The following is a 25,992-nucleotide window of genomic DNA, read 5'->3' as shown; positions in this document are numbered from 1 at the left end:
TTCCTACTGGCATGACCACTCAACATCTCACAGCCTTTGCCAGCTCGTCTTTTTCCATGTACCCTTCATTCTTACCCCAGTCCAACACTTATTAAGGTTCTTGCAGCAGTGAAAATGGGTGCAAGTTTTATTTACACCACTTTTAGCACTGCACCAATCAAAAGTTAGCATAGCAGGACTTGCAATTTGCGTTTACTCTTGCCACCTACTTTTGGCTGCAGTCAAAGCAAGTACAAAATACTGAATTAGCGGAAATGGCACACTGGAAAAAGAGGCTTAAAACTGTGTGTGCAAGTTATTCCTCATTGTTGGTATAGTAAATCAAGTACAAAACCTCAAGCAACACCAAAGTAGATGGTATTTGAGCTAGGGTTTTTTTTAACCTGATTTTACCTTAAGACTATAAATGGGTGCCATTCGCTTTCTGTGTGCATCGTGCCACTGATTAAAGCTCAGGTACCTCCAAACCACCATTGCTGGGAATCATTCTCACAGTGCTCCATCCGGGTCCAAATCTCTCTTTCTGACTCAGGTGGTGACACATCCTCTACTCCTACTCCCATTCAATCAGCTCATTGCTCTAGGCACATTATGTCTTCCATTCTGTTAGCAATGGCCCAGTAGTGAGAGCACCATCATCTCCCCCAAATACTGCACCATCAGTGCTCGCTGGGCACTGCCAAAGGCAGAGGTGGACCATTTCCACAGCCCAGGCTGCAACTAATCCATCTGCCATTTTGCTTCTGCACTCTTTCCCTTGGCAGACAGACATCCATTATATAAGATGCTGTTTCATACTTTCACAACAATGCAGCTGTGGTTCTTCATCTATAGCCTGTGGGTAATACTTCTGGTTTACTCATTAGCATGACAGCTTTCCCTTGTGATCCTGTTTCTGTGCCCTGTTGGAACTGGCCTTGCACTCTGTAGATGTATAGGTACCATCATGACTGCGTAAGAAGAATACCATTACAATTATTCACAGGTTGGCAGAAAGGCTTAGGTTTAGTTTCAGTGCTTTCACAGAAGCAAACAGCCATCTGTCAACATCTCAGATAGCCATGAACCATCTCCCTTAGAATCTCTGAACCACAACATTTAGCCAACATCCTAAACCTTCCAATATTCCAACTAATACATCACAGGTTAGTGCCCCTAATTTACACTCTTTTACTTTGCTGGTAGGCTGGTTTGCTCCTCCAAGTTGGGCACCATTTCCTTCAATTACTTTAGGATAGGGACAGCCCTCAAGACTCCTCAATTAATTTTCTGCTGCTTTTTCCCTCCTATTAAACTTTTCCTTGCAATGTCTTTAATGTCTTTAACTATTCTCTAGTCAGACTTCTGATGGAGTCCATAAAACTTACTCCTGAGGTGATCTGCTAAGGTGGACGTTTTGCTTTTGTGTACAGACTGTCCCACCCACCATAAGTGCATTATTTCACTGTCCTCCACACTTCTCTGTGTGTATAGTTTGGTATCATGATGACCCATCCCTTTCCCACCTTTAGTTCTATAAATGGTGCTAGTACTATAGCTTTCTACTCTTACTGTCGTATTTGTTGCCCCTCTCTTGGACGTGTTCACTGTGACAGAAACTTGCATGTATCAATCTAATACAGTTTCTCCTCTATGATCATCTCTTCCACTTTACTCTCCCACGAAACACACAAACCATCTGGGGATGACTGGGAGAACTTGTAACCTGAAGCACCATTCCTGCACTTTCTTACAGCTCTTCCCATCTGTGAATTCCGATTCTCCATTTCCCATACCTCTACCCCCCTAGGTTTTCTCCATCACATATGAACCCACTGGTCCCCAAATCACAGTGATACCTCAACTTCCTTATCTTTCTCTTCATCTGCCAACCCTCTATTATCTCCTTTTCCTTCTTCACAAGGATGCCTTTGCCTTCACTTTTCTTACTTCTTTTCATCCTCAATCCTTGGATAACTGTTTGATTCCTTCAACAGGGCACTCTTCTCCAAACTACTTTCTTGCTTCTTATATCAACTCTTCATTGTCGTCCTCAGCACTTCCTTCCTACAGAAACTTTTAGTTAAATTAATCGTCCTGAACTATTTTCCAACTTTCTCCCAGATGTACCCTCTCCCTCCATCTGCCAGTTCTAACAACTATTCCATTGTTCTGCCTACTTCTGTCTTCTGCTGTCGACATTGAATCCTCTCTGTCCCTCCTCTGGCTTTGGTAACTCAGCACAAACCAGGTTCACCTCTGTCATTAACACACAGCCTTTCCATTCTCAAAAAGTGTTCTGGTAGTCCTTTCTTTCTTTCTTTCTTTCCTTAAGTCTTTCTTCCAGACACAGGCCCGCCGCCCGCCAAACTCGTACCGCCATCAGCCCACCTGTGCGGTCAGAACACTGCCAGCCCTATTAGGAGTTCACCGCAGAGCGAGCGGGCGGAAACAGTGTTTCCGCCAGCCAGCTCTGCGGTAAACAGGGCCTTAACAGTGACGCCGGCTCGTAATGGAGCCGGCGCCAATGTAGCAGTGCGGCAGGTGCAACAGCACCTGTCGCGCTTTCCACTGGCCGTAATTCGGGCAGTGGAAAGCGTGACAGGGCTGTCCATGGGGGCCCCTGCACTGCCCATGCCAAGTGCACAGGCAGTGCATGGGCCCCCATGGGGCCCTCAGCACCCGTTTTCCGCCAGCCTTTGCATGGCGAGGCTACCACCATGCAAAGGCTGGTGGAAAAGGGACTCGTAATCCCCAGAGCAGCGCTGCTTTCACCGCCGTGACCACCAGGGTCATAATGAGGCCCATAATGCTGTAATATCTTAGGTTAAACTCCATGTTATCTTACGCTGAATGTATTTTATCTTGTAGTGTTAAGGTTCAGGCCATATTGCCTCTTGTTCTTTATTTCCCCTAACCATGTTTTCCTCTAGTCTTTCACAGGAGTTGGTACAATCCAGATTCTTTTTTGACAGTTGATGTTGTTGAGTTCTGAAGACGAGAATTACATGAAATGTGGTCTTCAGGTTATCGTCCTACATCTCAGAACAAAGTATTGTTGAACGCTACTTGGAAGGGTTTACAGCATTTTAACACACAATGCTTTCTTATCTTGTTCCTGACCATTAACTGTACTTTCAACTCTTTACCAATATCACTTTACCATCCAGTTGCTCCTTCCAGTATCCCATTTATGATCTCCTAACTCAAAAGCTCTTTTTCACAGGTGTTTTACCTTGGTGGGCATAAGGAGGAGGAGCATGGGTCACAGCCAATGTTGTTCCTTCAAACTGTTCATGTCCACCCCCCTTGGTTCTAACCCTCACAGCTCAGAAAGTTGGGGGGGGGCATATGAATCCTGCACCGTACTTTGGGGATAACAGAACACAGGGCCCTGTGCATTCCACCAACTAAGCCAGTTTCCCCTCTGGCTTACAACTCGTAAGAGTACAATGATTGGCTGTGGGGAGTAATAATATATTCAAAAGAAAGTACTACGCAGTTGATTATACCATGACTACATTTATTGATCAATAGTTTAAAGAAACAACATATATATATATATATTCATATTATACTTTGATCATTCTTAAATTTCATAATATCCCATTCTACCTAGCTTATCCATGAATTTCTTCCCATGATAATCCCTAAACCCACATAATATACTCCATGTAGCATTTGTGAAATCAACAAAGGCCATGGCATTACACTGTCGCACTCACTCTTCTGCTGAAGGCAAAAATTAGATTCTGAAAAACCTTGTGAGGATGCACTTTAGTAGCTAGAAATAGTCTCAATTTCTAGCTTGGACAATGCAATTAAGGGCACAATGGTTATGCGCAAGCTAGGTTTGCTCCATAACAAACTGAAAAATCTTTATTGATTTGTGTGCAACCACATAGCTTTGTATTTTAATATTCAAAGTTAGCGTTTTTTATTTCTCTGCTGCCTGGGTGCTTAATTAGTTGTTCACATATTTACTCTCTTGTGTCTCTTGCCATTAATTCATTATTGCTGCAGCTTAGTTTCCAGAGTGTGTTTTACAATTACATTTTACTCAGCAACTAGTTGTCCCTGCATTTTGCTAGCTAATAATTGCACTGCCCATCCTTTTTACTTCATGCTGCCGAATCACAACTGATACCTTACACTTCCAAAAAGTACAATTACTGTTAATTAAAATGCATAAAGATTTGTATTGCATGCCTCTTATTTTTTATTAACTACACACTTGATGCTTCATAGTTACTGTTGTTAAGTTTTGAGCATTTCTTTATTTTATATTTTTTACAGCTGTTCGTTGATTCTTGTACTTATCATGTTTAGTTATCAGGCAAGCTGTATTATGTTGAATAAATATATTGCCAAGTGGATTAGTAATAAATAACCAACGTGTTTCTCACCTTGGATATAATCTCTTTCTGAACCATTTAAATGCTTAGAGTCGGTATCTAGAGATAACCACTGTGTGACTGAAATCAACTAAAAAACGTTTTCTTGATCGTAAAACATAATAAATATAAAGGTCAATGTGGCAATTGTAAACATATACTGCCATAAGTAAATAAAAGAAAGTTTGAAGTGAATAAACGGAGGGGCTAAGAGAAAGGTTACTTGCTAGGGATCGAGGATTATGCCAGAAAGAAGAGGTCCGAAGGCGAGTGAGATGCGCCGAGATCAGAGTACATGAAAAGCGGAAAGTAGGCAGGAGATAGATAAGACATTCTTTTCTGTTGTGATGGAGGAGGTACAGCAGAACAAAGAGGAGAGAATGCACAAGGCAAACACGTATGGATATATTTAATAGGCATGCATCAATTATTAAATCCAAATATGCTAACAATAGTGTAAACCATATTAAAACTAGAGCCACGAATCATAGCTAGGTATTACAAAGTGCCCGTCGCGCAACCACCAACAAAGTCGGCTCCATGTACCAAAAATGGAAGGTGCAACTCACTGGTGTCATCCGCTGCTACCAGCTGCTTTAAAGTATCCGGGTTACAGCTACAGATTGGGGAGATGGCGCATTTCCTGAGGTCCAGCTCGTACACCTGCACCTCCCAGGCATTTCCAAGGGTCAACAGTTTGGGACTGGCAATCGCACTCGCATTTTCAATTGGTTTTTCCCAAATGAATCTAGAAGGAAAAGAAATATGAATGCTGATTTCACTGTCAGCGACATACAGGTAGTGTCCTTTATCAGATGTACACTGAAGAAACATTAAAGTTGTGCCGGGTTGTACAGCAGGCCTGTGCTATGCATCCTTAAACGGGGAGGACTATAGTAAAGAGTGTCATGTGTTAAGGAAAAGTGAGTAAGGGGTGCATTCCATCTCTATCGCCTACATCTGCACACAACCACATTTCTTATTCTTGACATCAGATGCGAGGCCCATGAATAAGGCATGCACCAGTTCTTTCATCGTGCTCAAAGTACTCTGCAAGCATACCAGGACTAAAGAAATCAGAGCCAAACCAGTACAGACCAAGGTGCAGAGGAATACAATGAGAGTCAATTCATCTGTATGAGAATAACATCTTTTACAAAGACCTCCTTTGCTTTAGTTGGAGCAGCACAACATTTACAAAGATCGCCTTTGCTTCAATTGGATGTGAAAACACGGAGCATTTACTACATTAGACACAACAGAGGAGTCCCTGGCTGATAGAATATGCTAATTTAATAGAAGAATTTAACATAAGGCAAGGACATACGAATTAAGATCCAAACAACGACTAAATAAATAATGGAGACAATCTATACAGTGCACACCTAAACCTAAATTGTTAGTCGGCACTATAAATAACAGGTGTTAGTAAACCTGACCACAGTGATACTTATTTTATGGACTCCAGAATAATGGCAGTCTTTCTTGGCCATGCTGAGGTGCAACACTTAAAACAGAAGGTTATTCAAAAATATCTACATAGAGTCTTTATCTTACCAGCTGATAAATTTAAAAGAAAACAGCAATCTGCCAATACAGAAACTGAGAAAGTTGAGCTGGTCATAATATGCTGCAACACAACTGAACCTGCTCATCTTAAACAGAGAGTTAACTACAGCGGACCAGACCGATCAGTTCCATCTTTTAACATACACTACACATTGCTTAGGTCCTTCTGTGTGAACCCATACAGCAGACTTACTGTTGGAAGTGACCTTCGATGTACACCTCCTGGATCCCGGTGCTTCCTGAATGTAGGATGGCGATGTGAAGACTCCCATTGGAGCAAAGGTTGCAGAGAGTAAGGTCCTGTCTCCCGATGAGGGCCGCCCTGGCAGGCACCCGGATGTCCCTCTCCTGAAGTAAACCCGGTGCGGGGACCAGGAGCACGCATAGCTCTTTTGACGGGCTTCCCATCCTGTCTCCAAGTGAGGCGTGAAATGCCACTTCAGACCCTTCATCGTCCATTCAAAACTTTAAATATCAAAACAGGAAATGCCATATTATTAACACAGATATACCACTATTACTGCTGTACTTTAAAGTGATCCCCACACTATTTCCTACATCTACCTTCCATTCACAGACGCACACAGGGCCCTCCCCGGCGCAGTACCAGCCCCAAGTATTTCCTCTGTGCAATTTTAGTGTGCTGCTGTCCCTGACAATGGTGGCCAGTGTCCAAAGCGTATGCAGGTCACCAGTGTAGGATGCTGGCAGTGGTGGGCCCTGAACAGCTAGCAGTGCTGGTTAATGAGATACTGGGGCATAGCGAGAAGCAAACAAGAAAGGGCAGTCAGTGAAGCTGGCATCTTGTAATATCAGGCTGGTGTTTTGGGATATCTGGCTTGGCTGGTGTGAACGTTGTCACTGATGAGCAGTGCAGGAAGCTGGCCCTTGCTGGTAATGGTGGGCCGTGCAAGGACACATCGAAAAGCTTTAACTGGATGGCAGCACGAGGATCTATCAATAGCAGGTAGAATAAGGAGTTCTTAAGGGAAAGTAACGTGACACGGTCACGTCTGTGGGTAGAATTACTAAAAAGATGCTGGTTTGGAGTGTGAAGGACAGGCATTGGTAGTCACTGTATGAACCTAGCAACGGTACACAGTGGAAGAAGCTGCCACTAATGGGCAGTGAGTGGAAGTTTCACTGGTGGTCGGCAATAAGGAGCCGCTGCTGCTGGTAATGTGAAACAGGCAATGGTGCACAGTGGAGAGCAAGCACTGATGGTCAGGATGAGAAACTGGTGGTGGAAGGCAGTGGAAAACATATGCCACTGGGGGCAGTGTGACTTCATTTGCATTGTCTACTCCCGGATGCACGAACGAGTGACCACCCAAATCCAGAGGAGGAGGTGCATGTCCTTAGCCGGCAAGCTGGTGCTCAGGAGGCCCCACGACCTGTCACATTCCCTGGGCTCTTTGTCATTATCATCAAGCAGTAACTGTGGCACATGACTACCATTACTGTGGCACATGACTACTATTAAGGGGAAGTGGAAAATTCAAGTGCAGAGAGAAGACTTCATGTGGCTACCGTAATAGTGGCCTATTACCCGAGGAAACTGGTGAAAATGTTCTGCATGTAGAAAACTGCACCACTATTTCATGATATCTGACTTGGTCGCCAACCCATGCTTCATGAGAAACATTAATAATGTCTTAGCACGTCTCAGTCAAGGTGAAAGTAACAGACCAATTCAGCAAACTCAAATGCATGACACAAATGAGTTGCATGTCAACAAGATATGTACGCTATGGTGGGTCTATCTTGGCCGGGTCTAGCGCACCTTTGAATTGACAGAACTGTATGGAGCTGCCAAATCGAAGATTATATTGAAAGAAGTTGAGAAAGGCAACCTTCAGGGTGGCAAGACAACAATATCCCTGTAGTCCGGTCACATTGTAGGGTGCCACTGCAACAAGTTGATATGCCTACACAGATGAAATGGGGGAGACTGTAGCCGTAAGACATAGATAAATCTCACAGCCATGCTCATGAAAAAATAATCTTTCACAAATTCTGGTTTACTATGAACCAACAATGAATGGCACCACCAAAGACAACGACTCCTAAAGCTCTCCAGCAATGTTCCCAGGAATAGACTTGCCTACCAAGTCTCCAATCTGTTACATCTGGGCGCAAAGTTGCCTCAAGATCTTACCAAACGTTACATATATTCAAGAAATGAAGGAGGGCTCTTCGCACTGCGAGCCTGCTTGTTCCTGGCACATCATAGTCAGTGAACACTGAGCGCCCATACCTCCCAGACTGCTCAGGGGCGTAGCTTCAAAGGGGGGGAGGTATGGGGTGTTACAGCCCCCTCTTAAATGTATTTTCTGATTAATAGTCTGGTACAGATACTTTTAGTCAGGTATGGTGAAGAGCCTGTCAGATTTCACAAATTCTGCATGCACACACTGACAAAAACACACACTCTCTCATCTCTGTTTTGAAAGCCCTAAATATGCTGATTATTGTTAAGTTGATAGTTGAACACAATAAGCGATGCCGATCTTGTATGTGATACGTCTTCTTTATTCACGTAAACACGAACAACCCCTACCAGGGCTCCGGACCCATCCAGCTCCCCCGTCTTCCTATCCGTTTCTCCCTTCCTTCTTTTTCTCTTCAAACCATCACATTCCAAAACCCCGTTCTAACCACCCGGACTGGTTACTAGGATACAACACATCTCCCCCCTTCAACAACTTATCACTATAATTATTACAATATATATATATTTTTATATATATAATAAGATTGCAATAAACAATAATATACCTCTAAATGCAATTATACTCAAGACACATATTCCTCTAAACACAGGCACCCCCAAATGAACCTCGCTAGTTATTTAACCGGCTTAGCAACGTAAAACTCTCTCATCCACGATGGTTTGCTAGTAGATCTACTGCTTTTCCTCACATTACCATACACTAAATTTTGCCTCCCTTCATTACTTGCCACCTCCTTCACTTTACACTCCTCCTCACTACACTTAGTAACCTTTCGCACATTCCATTTCTTACCATCACTTAACCACACGTTGTTTCCTATCCCAACCTCCACTTGTTTGGGTTTAGACCATTTAGACAAACTCCTCCTTTGGCTACTCGGTACCCATGTCCTAACCCAGTCTCCCCCCTCGAACCTACCACTCTTTCCTCCCACGCAGTTGTTGTGTCTGTTGACATATTTGTCCTGATATTCTTCAACTCTCTTCTCTATTTCTTTTCTATCAAACAATTTAACACCAGCTTTGTTCATCCATGGCGGTGTTAATTTGGTACCTGCTACCCTCCCCTTTAACAGGGAAAAAAGGAGTTTCGCCAGTAGCAGCATGAGGGGTATTCCGATAACTCCACATCATTTCTTTGACCGCCTCTTTGCAATTCATACCTTGTTCTTCACTCAACTGAACACACTCTTTCAACTCCCTATTGAATCTCTCCACAAGACCATTCTCCCTAGGATTGTATACAGCAGTAGTATAATGTTCCATCTTCAAATCTTTCAAATAGTCCCTGAACTGTTTGGACACGAATTGTGGACCATTATCAGACACTACACTCTCAGGATAACCCTCCCTACGGAACACCTCTTCACAAAAATCAATCACACTATCAGTTTTCACATCACTCACAAATGCCACCTCTGGCCACTTAGAAAAATAATCTACCAATACTAAAGCATATTTTCCCATTATACCTTTGGAAACAAACGGCCCACAAATGTCAATTGCCACTTTCTGCCAAGGGTTTTTCCGGAAATTTTGTGCCCGATATAACAGATTCTCTTACCACATGAGATTTGTCACTACACATGCATGCTACGCAGTTGCGAACACATCTCTCTATATCCTTGTCCATACCCGGCCACCAAAAATCTACCCGCGCTCTTCTCTTCATTCCAGTCATACCACCATGACCTTCATGTAATATACTCACCAAATTTTCTCTCAAGCCCATGGGTACCACTAATCTTCCACCTCTTCTCAAAACCCCATCAATCACAGATAATTCTGGCCGTAATTTACTATATTCACATCGCCCCTCCTTGGAATTGCATGACTTCGTGGGATTCACAATACTGTCGCACAACTTGCACAAATCCTCATCTTCCTTTAATGCTTTCATCCACTCCTCCCGTCCTATGCTGCCTCCACACGATTCACTAATGCTGGCAACTACCCATTCTTCACCATTGCCGTCTTCCTCATCTCCCTCAACATCCTGTAAAGGAATGCGCGACAAACAATCGGCATACCTGTTAATCAAACCAGGCACGTATGTCAGCTCAAAATCATAATATTGCAAACGATACATCCACTTAGCTATCCTAGGAGTGGCATTGCCAGCACCTTTAGTGGAAAATATGTCTATTAGAGGTTTATGATCAGTTCTAACTTCAAACCGATTGCCCCATACATATATCTTGAAGTAATTGACGCCCCACCAACAAGCCAGTGCTTCCCTCTCAATTGTAGAATACGTAGCCTCCGCTCCTTTAAGAGTGCGCGATGCAAAGGCTACCACTCTTTCTTGACCCTTCTTCTTTTGCATTAAAACCGCACCAGGTCCATATGCACTAGCATCTACAGCAATAATAGACTTATCATTGGGATCAAATGGTTTGAGACTTACAGATTCTGAAATTTCCCTTTTTACTAAGTCAAAAGCTTCCTGACATTCCCTTGACCAAACAAACTGAACCCTTGATTTCATCAGTGTTCTCAAAACATGTACCTTTGCGGCAAATTGTGGAACAAATTTAGAATAATATTCTGCCAGACCCAGAAAAGATCGTAGTTGCTCCTTGTTCCCCGGAGCTGGCGCATTATTTATGGCATCAAGAATTTTTTTCTTTGGCCTCACACCATCTTCAGATAACGTGTGACCAAGATACTCTATTTGCTTAACACCAAACCTGCATTTATCCGCACTGATGGTAAGACCGGAATCTTGTAATTTTTTTAGAACACTATTCAACATTTCATTATGTTCGTTTATATCCTTACCCCATACCAAAATATCATCTTGGAACACTACAGCTTTCTCAATTCCTGATAAAATACTATTCATAATCCTTTGAAAAACTGAGGACGCTGATGCCAATCCAAATGGCATACGAACACACTGAAACATGCCCTCAGGAGTAATGAAAGACGTTAATTTCTTAGATGATGGGTGTAATCGTACTTGGTGGTACGCATTTGACAAATCGATGGACGAAAAATACTTAGCCCCCCTTACGGATGACAATAGTTCATTGATATGTGGTAACGGATGACGATCTACCAAGAAACACTTGTTGAGATCTCTGAAATCTATGCACATGCGCAATTTTCCATTCGGTTTACGTGCCAAAACAATGGGACTAAGCCATTCTGACGACTCAATAGGCTCAATAACTTTATCCTTGCACAATCTCATCAACTCCTCCTTTAATTGTGACCTCAAAGCAAATGGTACGTTCCTTACTCTATGTATCTTAGGAAAACTAGCCGTCCTGACTACAATTCGATGCTCGAATTTTTTCAGACAACCCAATTTTTCAGAAAACAAACTGGGAAACCTTTCCCGCCATTTGTTCTTTTCTTCATCATTTACTACTAACACTTGATCTGGATGGTTAGGATTCAATATCATTCCCAAAGATTTTTGTTCACTCCACCCCAACAGACTCTTCCCGTGTTCTACCACATAAACAGGTACCCTTGCACTCCTTTCCTTGAAAACTATGGTACACATTATGTAACCGATTAGAGGTAAATTGTCCCCACAATATCTTACAGGTTTGATATTTGTGGGCTTGAGTCCACCACACCCCAACTCTTCCCACACTTGTTTACTCACAATGGTGTACGAGGAACATGAATCTACCCACATTTCCACCATTTTGTCATTTATCCTGACCACACACTTCGGAGGGGTGTAATTACCTCCAACTGCCCCCACATATTCTTCTATAGTCAACACTTCAACCTTGCCCTCATCTTCATCCTCATCTTCATTCACATCATCCAAATTATACTGTGTATCATCACACACCTTGATGCTGTTCACCGAAAGTTTTTGTCGCTGTTTCTGCACTCGTCCCAACTTGCATACACGTGCAAAATGCCCTATCTTCTTACATTGATAACATTTCACCAAGATAGCAGGACATTTGCTAGCCTCCGCGGAATGATTAGTGCTACCGCACCTATAACATTCCTTTTCTTTTTTTCTATCCCATTTTACAACATCCCCTTTATTTGATCTGGAGATAACGTTCACGTCTTTTGAACAGCTTACACCATTGCATTCTTTCAGATTAAGTTCAGCTAAGTACTTAGAAGTGTTCTCTATACGCCTTGCAATATTGATCGTCTTTTGTAGCGAAGGATCCTTCAAGTCCAATAGCCGTTCTTGAATTTTGAAGTTGTTTGTTTTGTTTATGAATTGGTCTCTAATTAGTTCTTCTTGCAATTCTCTAAATTTGCACGACGCAGCTAATGTTCTCAATTCGGCAATATATTGCTCTATGGTTTCTCCATGTGCTTGACTCCTGGAAAAAAAATTGTGTCTTTCAACAACTACACTGACTTTTCTGCCATAATTGTCATCTAACGCTTTCATAGCTACACTGAATTCATCAACACTGAAGTTGTCAGAAGGTGATGATGAGTCATCATCTCCCTCACCATCTACATTAGAGGAGACATTACGACTGGGTCTTGGTAGTGTTTTTAGTACTCTCCGTCCTTCAACACCCAGACAGTGTTTTAAAATAGCTAACTTGCGCGAAGGTTCGAAAGCAACTCCTCCGATTGCCTCCAAGTATGTTTCAAAAGCTTCGCGCCAGTCTTCCCATGCCATACACGGTGGACCAGGACTTTGTAAAAATTTCACTGGCGCCAAAATAGATGACATATCCATGCTGCCACCTTATTAGTTTCCTACAATTGTAGAATAAATACACAACTCATGAAACTCCCTTGTCAGTGTAGGTTTTTTTTTTTAAACGGGCTTGCAATAAATTCTATTTATTTCATCAGTCTCTTTTTCTACAGCCAATGCTGTGGTTGTTCGCATGCATACACCACCACGTAACACTGTTGGTGCTGTAGCGTAGCCGTCGTGAAAGCAAATCTGTTTATATTGCTCAGCCGTTCCTTGTTACGGCCGTTGCTGTGGTTACCAGCGTGTACACAACACCACGTCACGCTGTAGTGTTGTTGGCGTGATGACGTCTCCCAACAACCGACATTGTCCTTCACTTCCTGCACGCGCGGCGTCTCGAGCCTTCCACAGAAACACGGTAAGATTACCACACAAATATTAAAAATGTCCCTTGTTGCTCCACGCACGTGTATAACTCATACCTTATTTAACACGGTGTATTTGAATTATGTCGCTGGATATTACTCCTGTTCGGCCAGACTTGCGTACAAATGCTGCGCCCTCCTTTTTTAACACGGTGTATTTGAATTATGTCGCTGGATATTACTCCTGTTCGGCCAGACTTGCGTACAAATGCCGCGCCCTCCTTTTACCGAGCCCTCCATTGGCAGGGGTTGACATAGACGCGAAGGCTTTCTTCAGACATCCTCGTCGCCAATGTTAAGTTGATAGTTGAACACAATAAGCGATGCCGATCTTGTATGTGATACGTCTTCTTTATTCACGTAAACACGAACAACCCCTACCAGGGCTCGGGACCCATCCAGCTCCCCCGTCTTCCTATCCGTTTCTCCCTTCCTTCTTTTTCTCTTCAAACCATCACATTCCAAAACCCCGTTCTAACCACCCGGACTGGTTACTAGGATACAACAATTATTTTATAAAATATTGCGTTTCTCTCATTTAGTATTCCTACCAAGCAGCATTTTCAACCTTTCCACTGCCTCTTAAGCCCCTCTTAAGCCTCCTACTTGTACTACAATATATTTTAAAGTTATGTGCCAGCATATTTGTCAGGAAATTTCAAACTTGGGCTTCTTCTTCAGTCATTAAAGGGTCGCCATAGCTTTCTGAAAAATGGAATGGACAAGCCTTATAGCCAGTACTCCCCAAGCTGGTGAATTACCCGCAGAACATTCAACATCTAAGGCGGAGTTGAATCCTTTCGGGTGGTGTCAATTCCTTTAATGAGACAGTCATGACAAGCAGATGCGTCACAACGCATCCATTCTCTTATCTTTTCGAGTGCTCGTCGCCCCCTTGCTACTATTTTTGTCCCAGAGTTTTGTTTTCAGCAATAGATCTGGATTTCCTCAACACCGAGACTTGTGCCTCTTAGGGGCAAATGCAAACGTGCACTACTGATTCGTGAACAGCTGACATTGGTTCACAGTTTAGAGAGCTGAAAATACTGACCACCGATGGGCAACTGGCGAAGCTGGGCAATTTCAGAAATGAGTACGCAGAAGCGTAGATGTTTGTAATGAACGGCAGAACTGGTCAGAGGGCTTCCCGAGAAATCGTCATTCGCGCTCAGAAAGCTCCCCTCACACATACTCACTGTCTCGTCCTCTCTGTCCCCGTGACCCGAACTCACGTGTACCTGTTGCAGATCCAAGCACACACAAAACCTTCACATTTCTAAATACCAGGGATTAGCATCCAAATTGCAATACTTCCGACCCGACAGCCCAAACTATGGAAACAAAAGACCGACGGTCCTGTGCTCCTTAACATAAAAATAAAAAAGGGACTAGCTTTCAGATTCTTCTTAGTAATACTCATTGAATCACGTTTACAGACCTTCAACAGATAAGAAAGGATAGTTTGACTCCACACCCATCAAAAGACTTTACAGCGGCATCTTTACATCAACGTATTCAATCGGCTGCGAAAGGAAAATGAAGGTCTCTAAACATGTTTACCAGCTTCATGCCATACTGCTGGCTCACTCTGTAGCCAGCTGTGTTAGCGCTCTAGTTGTTTTTATATTTATTATGAAGCTACCCAAGGACTGCCTCGAAAGTCACAACTGGTCACACTTTTTATCACGTGAGTTGCAAGGGCTTCCTCTTTTCAGTCCTTCATCCATTTCAATCTCTCTTTGGCACCTGCAGTACAAACACAACAAGGGAATGTTTCTGTTTCGAGAGGGAGGGATTTACAGGCGCGGGTGGGTGTCTGGGATCCGGAAGCGGTATGGCCGAAGATGGCAGCAGTGGTGACGCTGCTGTCTCAGACGGTGGCGCGGGTGCTGAGATTGGCGGGGCTACCTGAGGGGGAGCCGGTCACTGGCCGTAGGACTCGAGCCATGGACGAGAGGGCGCTGGAGGTGTATGGTGAATACTCGGAGCTTGATAGACTAGCACTAGCCCACCACAGATCAGTCTAACACAACCGCGCGATCTGAAGCAGAAGTGTACTTCATGCTATGACTTTAATTTCAGGCTTGGGAATAAAATTTCCACATTACCCCTGTCCTATGTCTTAACTCAGAAATTAATTTTAGTGCCAGCAGTCAATCGCCTATTTTCCTACCTAGAATACTGGGTGATGCCATTTACCGCTCACTGAAAACGAACATTTATGCTTGACCCATTATAGACCCCTACATTTAAAATGGTCATCCGAATAATCATACTGTGATAAAATCGAAAGTGTCACCCTCTCAAACAGCACCCTCAAATAGCATCCTGTTGTATGTATGATTGTAAGTTGTCTTTATGTCTATTGCCCTGATATCCTCGAGCATTGGAATGTATTTCTTTAATGTTCCTCCCACGCTCTGCTTCTTTGTCTTGGCGGTTCTCAGGGTAATGATTTTTCGTTCCCGGAGAGCTGTACTCTCATTTCATATATCAAATAAACCTCTCAAGCTCATCGGGAAGTTTGATCTTTGTACATAACATTTTGGCGACGAGGATGGGATGTTGCACAGTATTTTAATGATAAACACAACTGCAAAACATCAGAATTCATGGTGGGAGACTGGGTTCTCATAAAAAAAAACAACAAGGTAAAAAAGGAGAATCAAAGATTACTTTTCCAGTTAAAGTATTAAGAGTGAATAAAGGTGACTTACTTTTAGATGGGAAAAGATGGAGCGGAAGACCTTTGGTGAAAATAGCTCAAGAACAAGCACAAAAAATAAATTGTTAAGAACGAATGTTGATCTGTTCAAATCTCTGGATAATGTTTGGTGGAATGTTTCTCAGCATGTTGAATCTAATGAATTTAGATGTAATGAGGCTAACAAATGAAGAAATAGACCTTGTGCAGAATGTAGGAAGCTGGCCTGGTGTGTGGTGGATACTTTTGGTGTTGGCACCTTATACCAGGTCCAGACAACCCCTTTTAGTGAATGAAGACAGTGTCTAGGAAGCCAGGGCTCTCTAGAGCTAGGTGTGGGCCATCAGCCAAGACGTATCTAGGAGAAGTCTAAAGCACTTGCAATACCACAGTAGTCTCACAGCAACTTATCACACCTGAAAGGAAACGCAGTGTTGCAAAAATAAAGGTACTTTATTATGGTAACACTAAACTAGATCACTTATAGGCAGTTTCCCAACTGGAGGTAAATACACACTATATATACTTATTTATATATATATTCACACAGTAATAGTTCGGAATTAGCATATGAAACAACAAGCATTGATATGAAACAGCAGACAGTAGCAAGGGCTCTAGGGGAGGGCAAAATCATTTACTAAAATAGTGGAATGCAAAGTTAGATCCCTTACCCAAGGATGTGGAGTAGTTAGTCAGGAGCTGGGAGAACTCATAACCCCTAGAGGTGAGTACTTAGATGACCCCCCCAGTGACCAGGACAGCGGAGGTAAGTTACCTGGTTTTCCCATAGGTTAACAAGGGGACTTAGAAAAGGAACTTTGCAAGAACAGGTCCAGACCAGAGGAACCCAAAAGTGGATTCTGGAAGAAGAGGACCTGTAAAAGAAGGGGACAGAGTCCAGTCCAAGTTGGAGTGACCAGCCGGGGCAGGAGCCACTCCCCACCCTTCTGTGGGTAAAGATCTGTGTCGACGAGGGATGATGAAGACTAGCTGCAGAATCCAGTAGCTGCAGAGTGGTGCCGATGATGTCCCTCGCTGGTCGTCAGGTCGCAGAAGGGTCAACAGATGGGAGGACTGCCAATAAGCCTTGGCAAATGCAACTTTTCTTAGGCCCTGGTTTGCAAGGTTGAAGCGGACCAGCATGGTTCTGGGGACTCGACCCTTGGAGGGGAGTCCGGGCTGACCCTCAACAGTCGGAAGAGCCAGCCAAAGTAGTCTCAGCCCCCTGGCAGCAGGCACAGTAAGTTGCAGTGAGGTCCAATCTGCACACCTGGAGAGGGGTTGCTGGAGCAGCAGAGGGGAGACTGTCCTTGCAAGGATGAAGTGCTGGAGGCTGGGGCTACTTGGAGCCCGAAGATCCCTTGGCTCAGGAGACAGCAAGCCTTGGTTGCTGCAAGAGTCGCAGTGCACAGGGGTACTGTCCTGCAAGGAAAGGCAAGGGCTCACCATCTCCTAAAATGGCCATAGGGGGTAGAGGACCACCACCTGTGTTGCAGGGTCCACACAGTTCCAGAGGAGAGCAGATCCATGCAGCCGGACGTTGTTGCCTGAGGTGCCTGCAGATGCATGTGAATGACTCCTTCACTCCAAGGGACATTGCTTCTTGGTGCAGCTGAAGACTTGCCAACCACAGAGGATATAGAACTGTGGAAATGTTGCAGTTGCTGGAAGGAGCCAGAGAAACAATGTTGTAAGGCAATGTCATCTCAGGAGTTGCAGTCTTGTCGGTTCCTGAAGTGTCAAGTTGCGGATCCAGAGGCCAGGAGCAGTAGAGGTTGATACAGAGGAGTCCTTGCGGAGTCTTGCACACTGAATCTGTGGACCCACACGCAAGGGAGTCCCTAAATAGCCCTAAAACAGGGTTTGATCACTTTGCACGGTGATGACCTATCAAAGGGGGTCACTGAAGTCACCTGCCTGACCTGGCCACTCAGATGCTTCCAGGGGCCTCTGCACATCTTGTTTTCAAGATGTCAGAATCAAGTGGCCACCTGGAAGAGCTCTGGGCATCACCCCTGGGGTGGTGACGGACAGGGGAGTGGTCACTTTCCTTTGTCCAGTTTCGCACCAGAACAGGGACCGGGGGTTCCTGGGCTGGTGCAAACTGGTTTATGCAAGTAGGGCACCAAATGTGCCCTGCAAAGCAAACTGGTGGCTTGGAGACGCTACCCCTCCCAATCCTTGGAACACCTATTTCAAGGGAGAGGGTCCTTTGTTCTGCCTTAACTGGTCAAGCAGCAGAAGGGCGGAAACCTGTCTCAGGGGCTGCAGCAGCGTGTGTTGCCCGCAAACCCTGAAAGGCTGGTAGGAGCAATACTAGGGGGTCCTCTAAGGAGCCCCCACAGTGCATGGGACCATACCACCAATACTGGCATTGGGGTATGATTCTGACATGTTTGATACCAAACATGCCTAGGTTCAGAGTTACCATTATGTAGCTGGACCACAGGTGGCCAGTACACGGGTAAAATGGCTTCCCCACACTTACGAAGTCCAGTTCAATGGCACTGGAAGTTGTAGGGACTCCTTTGCTCTTGCAGGGGTGCCTTCAAACACATGGTCCTGCACCCTGCCCTTTGAGCTGAACAGTGATCTGGTGCAGTGACCAGCTGTGAAAGGGTGTATGCACCTTTTCATGCAGGCTACAATGGCAGTCCTGCAGACACGCTTTGCATGGGCTCCCGTGGGTGGTATAATACATACAGCAGCCCATGGGGGTCACCTGGTGTACCAATGCCCTGAGTACCATATACAAAGGACTTGCAGGTGTACACATTATACCAATTGTGGGGTGTAAAAAGGTACCAGGGTAACCAACATTGGAGGAGAGAGCACAATTACTGGGGTCCTGGGTAGGAGGATCCCAGTGAAAACAGTGTAAACACACTGACAGACAGGCAAAAGTGGGGGTAACCATGCCAAAAAGAGTGACTTTCTAACACAGAATGCTCTTCTTCTGCTGAAACGACATCTGCAGAGGAGTCTTCCACATCTAACATCTCAGATTCTTCTTCAGGATTATCTAGCAGATCTGTTAGACCCACTAGGAACGTTTCATTACCTCTGAAATTTAAAAATTATTATATGCACTAATTTCTATGTTGTTAGGTTCACATTACCTCTGAAATGTAAAAATTATTATATGCACTGATTTCTGTGTTGCTAGGTTCACCTTCCCTTTATTGTGCTCTTTACTTTAATCTCATTTAGGAAAAATTATTTATTAAAGTTTCTTGTTTGTTTTTGTAAGGGGAAGGATGTTGTATGTATGATTGTAGGGTTTCTTTATGTTTATTGCACTGATATCCTCGAGCATTGGAATGTATTTCTTTAAAGTACCCTCCACGCTCTGCTTCGTTTGTCTTGGGGTCCTCGGGGAAACGTTTTTTTGTTCCTGGAGAGAGTTGGAGACAGACGGGTAGCTGTTGTGGGTTTGTTGCGCTGCTCTTATTTCATATATCCAGTAAACATCTCAAGCTCATCAGGAAGTGTGATCTTTGTACATAACACGCCCAATCTTCAAGTCACCCTCCAATGCAACCATCAGCTGAACCACATCAAAATGTGAAGTGTTTTTACGTTTCACCTAAACCTCACTCTCAATGGTCCTTCCCCTGTTCCACTCAGACTTCATTTTAACCTGCCTTTGTTCATTGATTCCCCCAACACAGACCTTATTGAAACTTTGGTACTCTACCTCAAAGTTTCAGTTCAGCCTCTTGACCTACTCTGTTTCAGTTCAGCCTCTTGACCTTCCCATGCTTTAGGTCAGTTACCTGCTCTGTTCAACCTTCTCCAGGCACTGCTTAAACAGCTTTCCCAGTAGAAACCTCATCTTCAGTCCCCTGTTACATTGTCGCCCCTAATAGGCTTAACATCGTGCCCATGAACAACACATTCCTAGGCTTGGTATCTAATTTGACTATCCCCTGCATTCTTTGAGTTATAGTTTTGGCTAGTTATGTTCAAACAGTTGGACCAATTCCCTGTTGCCATTTGTAACTGAAAAGTGCAGGACTGTAAACGTTATGTGTTAGGACAGTGATTGAAGTGCATTAAAAAAAAAAAAAGGTATGGGAACCATCTGAATGCAGTTGGCGTGTGGTCAGTAGGCGTGAGGGCGGGGTTAAAGGAGTGGATAAAAAACAAAATATTCTGTAACTATTGGTTTTGATCCTACAGGGAACTCAAGGGGACAACTTGTCTCCAATTCTGAGCCCTCTTCATAATTTCTCTCCTTTCATCTTCTTGTGCAAATCACCAATTCCCCCCCACCCCCTAACCAACCCTCCTTAAACATTTATAGGCCACCTCCGTGCTACTCCAGACACCTAGTTACCCTCGTGAGATTCCAATACTTTACACAGTGAGTCTACAAGCTGTTTTTTTCTCAGTCAGTCTTCAAACGAAAATGTAACTTAAGCTCTCCTTTCATTCTGTGTCCCAGCAAACATGCATTGAGTAAATCATCTACTGCAAATTATTTACTTGCAGCCTATGATTATACCTTAGTCTTGCTTTTAGTCTGAATCTCCATCACATGCTCCTTCCCCTCCTGAAAACTGGCACGTTCTACTTCTTCTGCCCCATAGTCATCACCAATTTAAAGTACATAAATAAAAAAATCGCTTGTAACCACCTTCAGTGTCCTTGCCAAGTCAAATGGACTTATGCCTCTTAAAGAATGGTGACTATGAGCTACAATCGCAACCAACTACCACATTAGACCAACATTGTGTGAACACAATCACCGGTTACGTGTTCTCGATCTATTAAAGTTTTACATGGCCCTTTACCCTGTGTACTGTGTAGTGTAGTAGACTGATGGGTGACAGGGAACCTTTCCAAATATTACTTGCTCTGTAAAAATAGCACTTGAGTTCTATTACCTGTGACCAATCTTTCATAGAAAACACACGTAGAAGAACTAGAGTCTTTTAAGATGTTTTTGTTGTTGTTTTTTTTCTCCTCAAGTACTGCCAGAATACAAACGGGCATTGGCAAAGCCAGCAGGTTGCACCTGTGCGAGAGCTATTGGCTTTGCCGAGCTATTTTAGCCATGTTGAACACTATCGTGGCTGCTGTTCAGCATGGCTAAAAGTTAGTGACGTAAAGGAGAGTAGCGTGGAGTAGAGTGGACAGCTGAGTGGCGTAGAGGGTGTTGTGTAGAGTGTTGTAGAGTGGCATAGAGCGGAGAAAATTGTAGTAGAGTGGAGTGGCATTGAGTTTCATGGAGTGGAGAAGTGTGTTGAGAATAGATGAGAGGAAAGTGGCATGGACTAGTGTAGATGGAGTTGCGTAGAGTAGTGTAGAGTGACAGAGTGGAGTAGGGTGTCAGAGTTGAATAGAGTTCAATGGAGTTGATTGTCATAGAGTGGAGTATCATGGAGTAGAGTGTCGTTGAGTGGGCTAGAGTGAAGTGGCGTAAAGTACAGAGTAGATGAGCATAGAGAACAGTGGTATAGAGTGCACTGGTTTTGAGTAAAGTGTAGAGCTCATTGGAGTAGAGTGATGTGCTGCGGTGCAGAGGGGAGTGGTGCAGGGTGGAATAGAGTGGCGTACAGTAGATTGAGTAGAGTGAAGTAGTGGAGAATTGGGGTGATGCAGGATAGAGTGGAGAGGTGTATAGTAGAGTGGTGTAAAATTCATGGTTGCAGAGTAAATTAGAGTGGAGTGATGCAAAGTAGAATACATTGGCACATAGTGCTGTAGAGTGGTATAGAGTCAAATGGTGTGGAGTGGCGTAGAGTTCAGTGATGGAGAGTGAGTGCAGCATGGGTGAAGTAGAGTGCAGTGCCATCAAATGAATTGTTTTTGAGTAAAATGCATTTGCGGAGAGTGAAGTGGTTTACATTAGAGTGGCATAGAGCACAGTGGTGTAGAGTAGAATGGTGCAAAGTGCAATAGAGCAGTGTAAAGTGCGTTAGAGTGCAGTGCCATAGAGTAGATTGTTTTAGAGTGGGTTGGTGCAGGGTAGAGTGCAGTGGCATAGCCAGTGGTGTAGAGTGCACTGGCACTAAGTGGTACAGAGTAGAGTGTATTTGGTAGAGTAGAGTGTATTGGCATAGAGTACAGTGTTGCAGAGTAAGGTGGCATAGAGTGGAGTGGAATGTCGTGGAGAGGCCTAGACTGGAGTGGGGTAGAGTGCAGTGGTGCATAATAGAGTGGGGTACAGTGCATTGGCATAGAGAGTGGTGCAGAGTAGAGTTCAGTGGCAGAGAGTTCAGTGGTGGAGAGTGCAGTGTTGCAGAATAGTGTGTCAGAGTGCAGTGATGTAGAATGGTGTAAAGAGCAATAGCATAGAGTACAGTAGTGCAGAGTAGAATAGAGTGGTGTAAAAAGCTGTGTAGTAGAGTATAGTGACGTAAAGTGCAGTTGTGCAGAGTAAAGTGGTGTATAGTGAATTGGCATGGAGCGCAGTGGTTACAGTAAAGTGCAGAGACGTGGAGTGGTGCCGCGTAGAGGGGCATAGAGTGCAGTGTTGTAGACTGGAGTGGCACAGAGTAAAGTGGAGTGGCCTAGACTGGAGTGGTGAATAGTGCAGTGGTATATAGTAGAGTGCATTGGCATAGATTAGAGTGGTGCAGACTAGAGTGCAGTGACGCAGTGTGGAGTTGGGTAAAGTGAAGGAGAGGATTATGCTTTATTGTAGGATTAAAATCTTTACAATATTAAAAACTTTGCGACATTTGATGGCATAGCACTTATACATACAATAAGTAAATCTACAATTCTTTAAGACTGAGGTAAACATGTGCCAAAGTGCTCATTAAATTAAATGAAGTGCTTGAGTGCAAGGGTAAAATCTGAAGCCTAGAGAAAAGAAAGGATATGGCAGCATTGAGTTGCATGCAAACTGACCCATAAAGTGCTTAGTCACGGACAGGGGTTCTGACTATAGTAGTCTCAAAAACTGTAATTAGCTGTATTGATACGTGCACAATAAAAAAGACCCCCTTGTTTAGCAGCATAATGTGTTCTGCTAGCAGGGCTGTAAAGTGCTTGATCACAAACTGACTTTGGTGATAAAATGCTCAGGTCTATTGGCAGCAGTGCAAAGGTAAATTGATTAGCTGGTTAGTAGAGTACATGCAAGAGGCATGGGACAATCAATATGTCAAAATCTTAGCAGGCCTGTTCGTACATAGTTTTTATCAACCAGTGCCAGAGCTGTGTATTTCTGTGGACTGTTTACTGCCTTTATTTGCTTCTTTTACGCACAATTGCATAAGACTGATGTATTTGCCAGATTTAGCCAGTTTATCGGTTCCGTAAGAGAGAACACCAATTTTGTGGCTTTGCTGCACGTTCGTATGCTGTAGGTGAAAAAAAGAGAGGTTTTAGCAGTGGGCGGCATGGTCGTAAAAGTTCCGGGCAACAGCATAATACATGATTGACGGACTTACATGAAGGCACAAACGCCCTCATTATGACTTTGACGGTCTTTTCCTAAGACCACCGAAGCCACGGGCGCCAGAAGACAACACAGTGCTGGCGGTTTTCCGACCACCATATTACGAGTACTGAAGGATTTCCGCCACAATTTGGGCAGAAATCCTCCAGTAGGAGTCCCAGAGGCGGTTCCACCACCGGCCCCATCACGCCAAAAGGACTGGCAGCCGTATTACGACCTGTAATATGGCCTGGCGGTGTCCTGATGGCGGGGCGCTCCCGGCGCTTAAAGCACCTGTTCCCTGGTGGACAACCTCCTCACCAGACCAGGTAAGTCGATCGTCTGACAGGGAGGGTGGGAGGTGTAGTGTGTGTGCAAGTGTGAGTGGGTGTTGTTTGCGTGTGTGAATGTAAGTGTATGCGTGTGTGTATGGGTGTTTGAATGCATGTATGATTGTTGAAGTCCGTGCATGTTGGAATGTTTGTGTGAATGCGTGTATGTGTGTGTAAGTGAATGCGTGTATGTAAGTGTTGGTGAATGAGTGCATGCGGGGTGCGTGTGGGTATGTGCGTGTATGCGGGTGGGGTGGAGGAGGGTGGTGCTGTTGTGGAAGGGTGGGTAGGGGGAGGTGGGTGCTGGCATGCAAGGGGGGGTATTGGAATTGCACAGGGTTGGGGGAGTCGTCTGCCGGTGACAGGAAAGAAATTTCCTGTCACCAGTAGCCTTTCCGCCAGAGTTTTCGTGGAGGTGCTACAGCTGCAGGAAACGGTGGCGGAAAGGAGACTCGTGATAGTGCTGGCAGTCTTCAGTTAGTTTCTCCTTGGTAATGCTTTAGATTTAGGATAATCTTAAGCCCTTTTCTTACTTTGATCTGACATAATCCCCTGAATCGAAACAAACATGACATGCTGATTTTTGTCCCTTGGTACAACAATAAGGTTAGGGCCTGATTCTTTGCAGAGACTAGAAAAATCCTCAGTATCCCACCCATTGCTGTTCTGTTTTGATTTCTGAAGGAGAGTCTGTGGTAGAAAGTAAGGATTTCTGCACTTCATCTACTCGTGTATGATACATCGGTTACAGAAGGGTGGACTAACTTTAGCTATGTGCCTCAGACCAATTCATTCTGTGTTTATTGTAACTAGACATTCTGGATGTCAAAAATATCTTCCATTTGCCACTCTGATCTAAGCTTCATATCCATAAATTCCTACCATCTTTATTCCAGTTGAGTTCAGTTATAATCTGCAAGTTCTGATTTTCTGCAGTATGTATTAGTAATATTTGCGACTCGCTAAAAATCTCGAGTGCTCACTAACCAGTGATCTTATTCATCTAAAGGTCATTTTGAAAAATGGGTGTTGCTGTGGGTAGCATAGAGCAGAAAATATCCAGCAGTTATCTCTTTCTTGCTTTTTCTCGTGGACTTTCAATACATTGCTTGTCGTGAACAGAGTCCACTCTCTCCTTATTCTTTGCATATCTGGTGAAAATCACTATTCAGAAGATGTGTGGGTGCTTCCAATCTCCATTGTGTCCTAATCTGAGCTTGGAGGTAGCAATGTTTCTATATTTTGCTGTTTTCAGATTATCATTCTTTTGGTCGGTGCCTGAATGTCAGGTTGGTCTTGCATCTCTCTCCTCAGTGTGTGCCCCGCTGCACCCCCCACCAGTATGTCTGCTAGGGTTTTCAATTCACAGAGCCAATATTTTCTCCACACCTGTATATTCTAAACTGTTGGTAATCAGGGCAATAGTACAAACCTTTTTTGTGCCTCTTGAGGGTGACTGTCATTTCATCTTAACCGCTTCTGTGCCGGGGATGTAATGGTTATGTCCACCGGCACAGTGCTCCTGTGCCGAGGATGTAACCATTACGTCCTCGCACATGAGCTCGGAGGGAGCGCTAGCGCTTCCTGCGTGGGCTTCCCTCCCCCCCCCCCACCCCCCCCCCCCCCCTCCAAGGCAGGGATGGAAGGGGAAGCCCTTCCCCTTCCACCCCTGACTCTTCCCCTTCCACCCCTGACTCTTCCCCCCGTGACATCTGACCTCATCAGAGGCCACCTCCCCATAGAAGAGAAATGCATGATGGGAGCCTGAGAGGCTTCAAAGGGAAGGAAAGGAATTTCCTTCACTTTGAAGTGTCTCAGAGCATTTTAGAAGCCAGATCATGAAGCGATCTGGCTGCTGAAATGCCAACTAGACACCAGGGATTTTTCCAAATAAGGAAATTAGCATAAGGGGTCCGACCCCTTGGGCAAGGGTCGCTCCCCAGGGGGGCAATTTTTTTTAAGGCCTTTTCTTCCTCCCTTGGCGGCAGATTGGGCTATTGTTATTAGGCCGATCTGCCCCCGGGGGGGCAGAAACCTTTAGGCGCCAGGGATAATTTTTTTTGTTTTTTTGTTTTCGTTTTGTATAGGTGGGGAGTGACCCCTTAGGCAAGGGTCGCTCCCCTAGGGGGCAAATTGTATTTAGGCAATTTTCTGCCCCCGTTGGAGGCAGATAGGCCTATTTTTATTAGGCCAATCTGCCCCCAAGGGGGACAGAAACCACTAGACACCAGGGATTTTTTTTTATATATATATATTTGCGCATAAGGGGCGCGCCCCCTTGGGCAAGGGCCACTCACCAGGGGGGCAAAATA

The 25,992-nt window shown here is 44.3% G+C and overlaps 2 protein-coding genes across 5 annotated transcripts in view; one reads left to right on the top strand and one right to left on the bottom strand.

The window, feature by feature from the left end:
* The window catches only part of SPG11 (SPG11 vesicle trafficking associated, spatacsin), a 579,875-nt gene extending 565,286 nt beyond the window's left edge, over positions 1–14,589 (bottom strand). Inside the window, exons 1-3 of one of the 4 annotated variants that reach the window (XM_069222954.1) lie at positions 14,487–14,589; positions 6,136–6,407; positions 4,943–5,121 (exon numbers count right to left, since the gene is read on the bottom strand). In XM_069222954.1, the coding sequence (XP_069079055.1) occupies positions 4,943–5,121; positions 6,136–6,401 (445 nt within the window). In that variant the 5' untranslated portion in view covers positions 6,402–6,407; positions 14,487–14,589. Of the gene's footprint in view, positions 1–4,942; positions 5,122–6,135; positions 6,408–14,444 lie in introns of all 4 variants that reach the window. The other 3 variants (XM_069222953.1, XM_069222956.1, XM_069222955.1) reach the window with 3 other exon arrangements.
* Positions 14,590–15,036: 447 nt separating this feature from the next.
* The window catches only part of CIAO2A (cytosolic iron-sulfur assembly component 2A), an 84,842-nt gene continuing 73,886 nt past the window's right edge, over positions 15,037–25,992 (top strand). The window contains exon 1 of the mRNA XM_069222952.1: positions 15,037–15,222. Coding sequence (XP_069079053.1) covers positions 15,093–15,222 — 130 coding nt within the window. The 5' untranslated portion in view covers positions 15,037–15,092. The remainder of the gene's footprint in view (positions 15,223–25,992) is intronic.

This window comes from Pleurodeles waltl, chromosome 3_1, assembly GCF_031143425.1.
Source record: "Pleurodeles waltl isolate 20211129_DDA chromosome 3_1, aPleWal1.hap1.20221129, whole genome shotgun sequence".
Classification (NCBI taxonomy): domain Eukaryota; kingdom Metazoa; phylum Chordata; class Amphibia; order Caudata; family Salamandridae; genus Pleurodeles; species Pleurodeles waltl.
The sequence above is the reverse complement of the archived record's forward strand: the minus strand, read 5'-3'. Positions and strand labels throughout refer to the sequence as shown.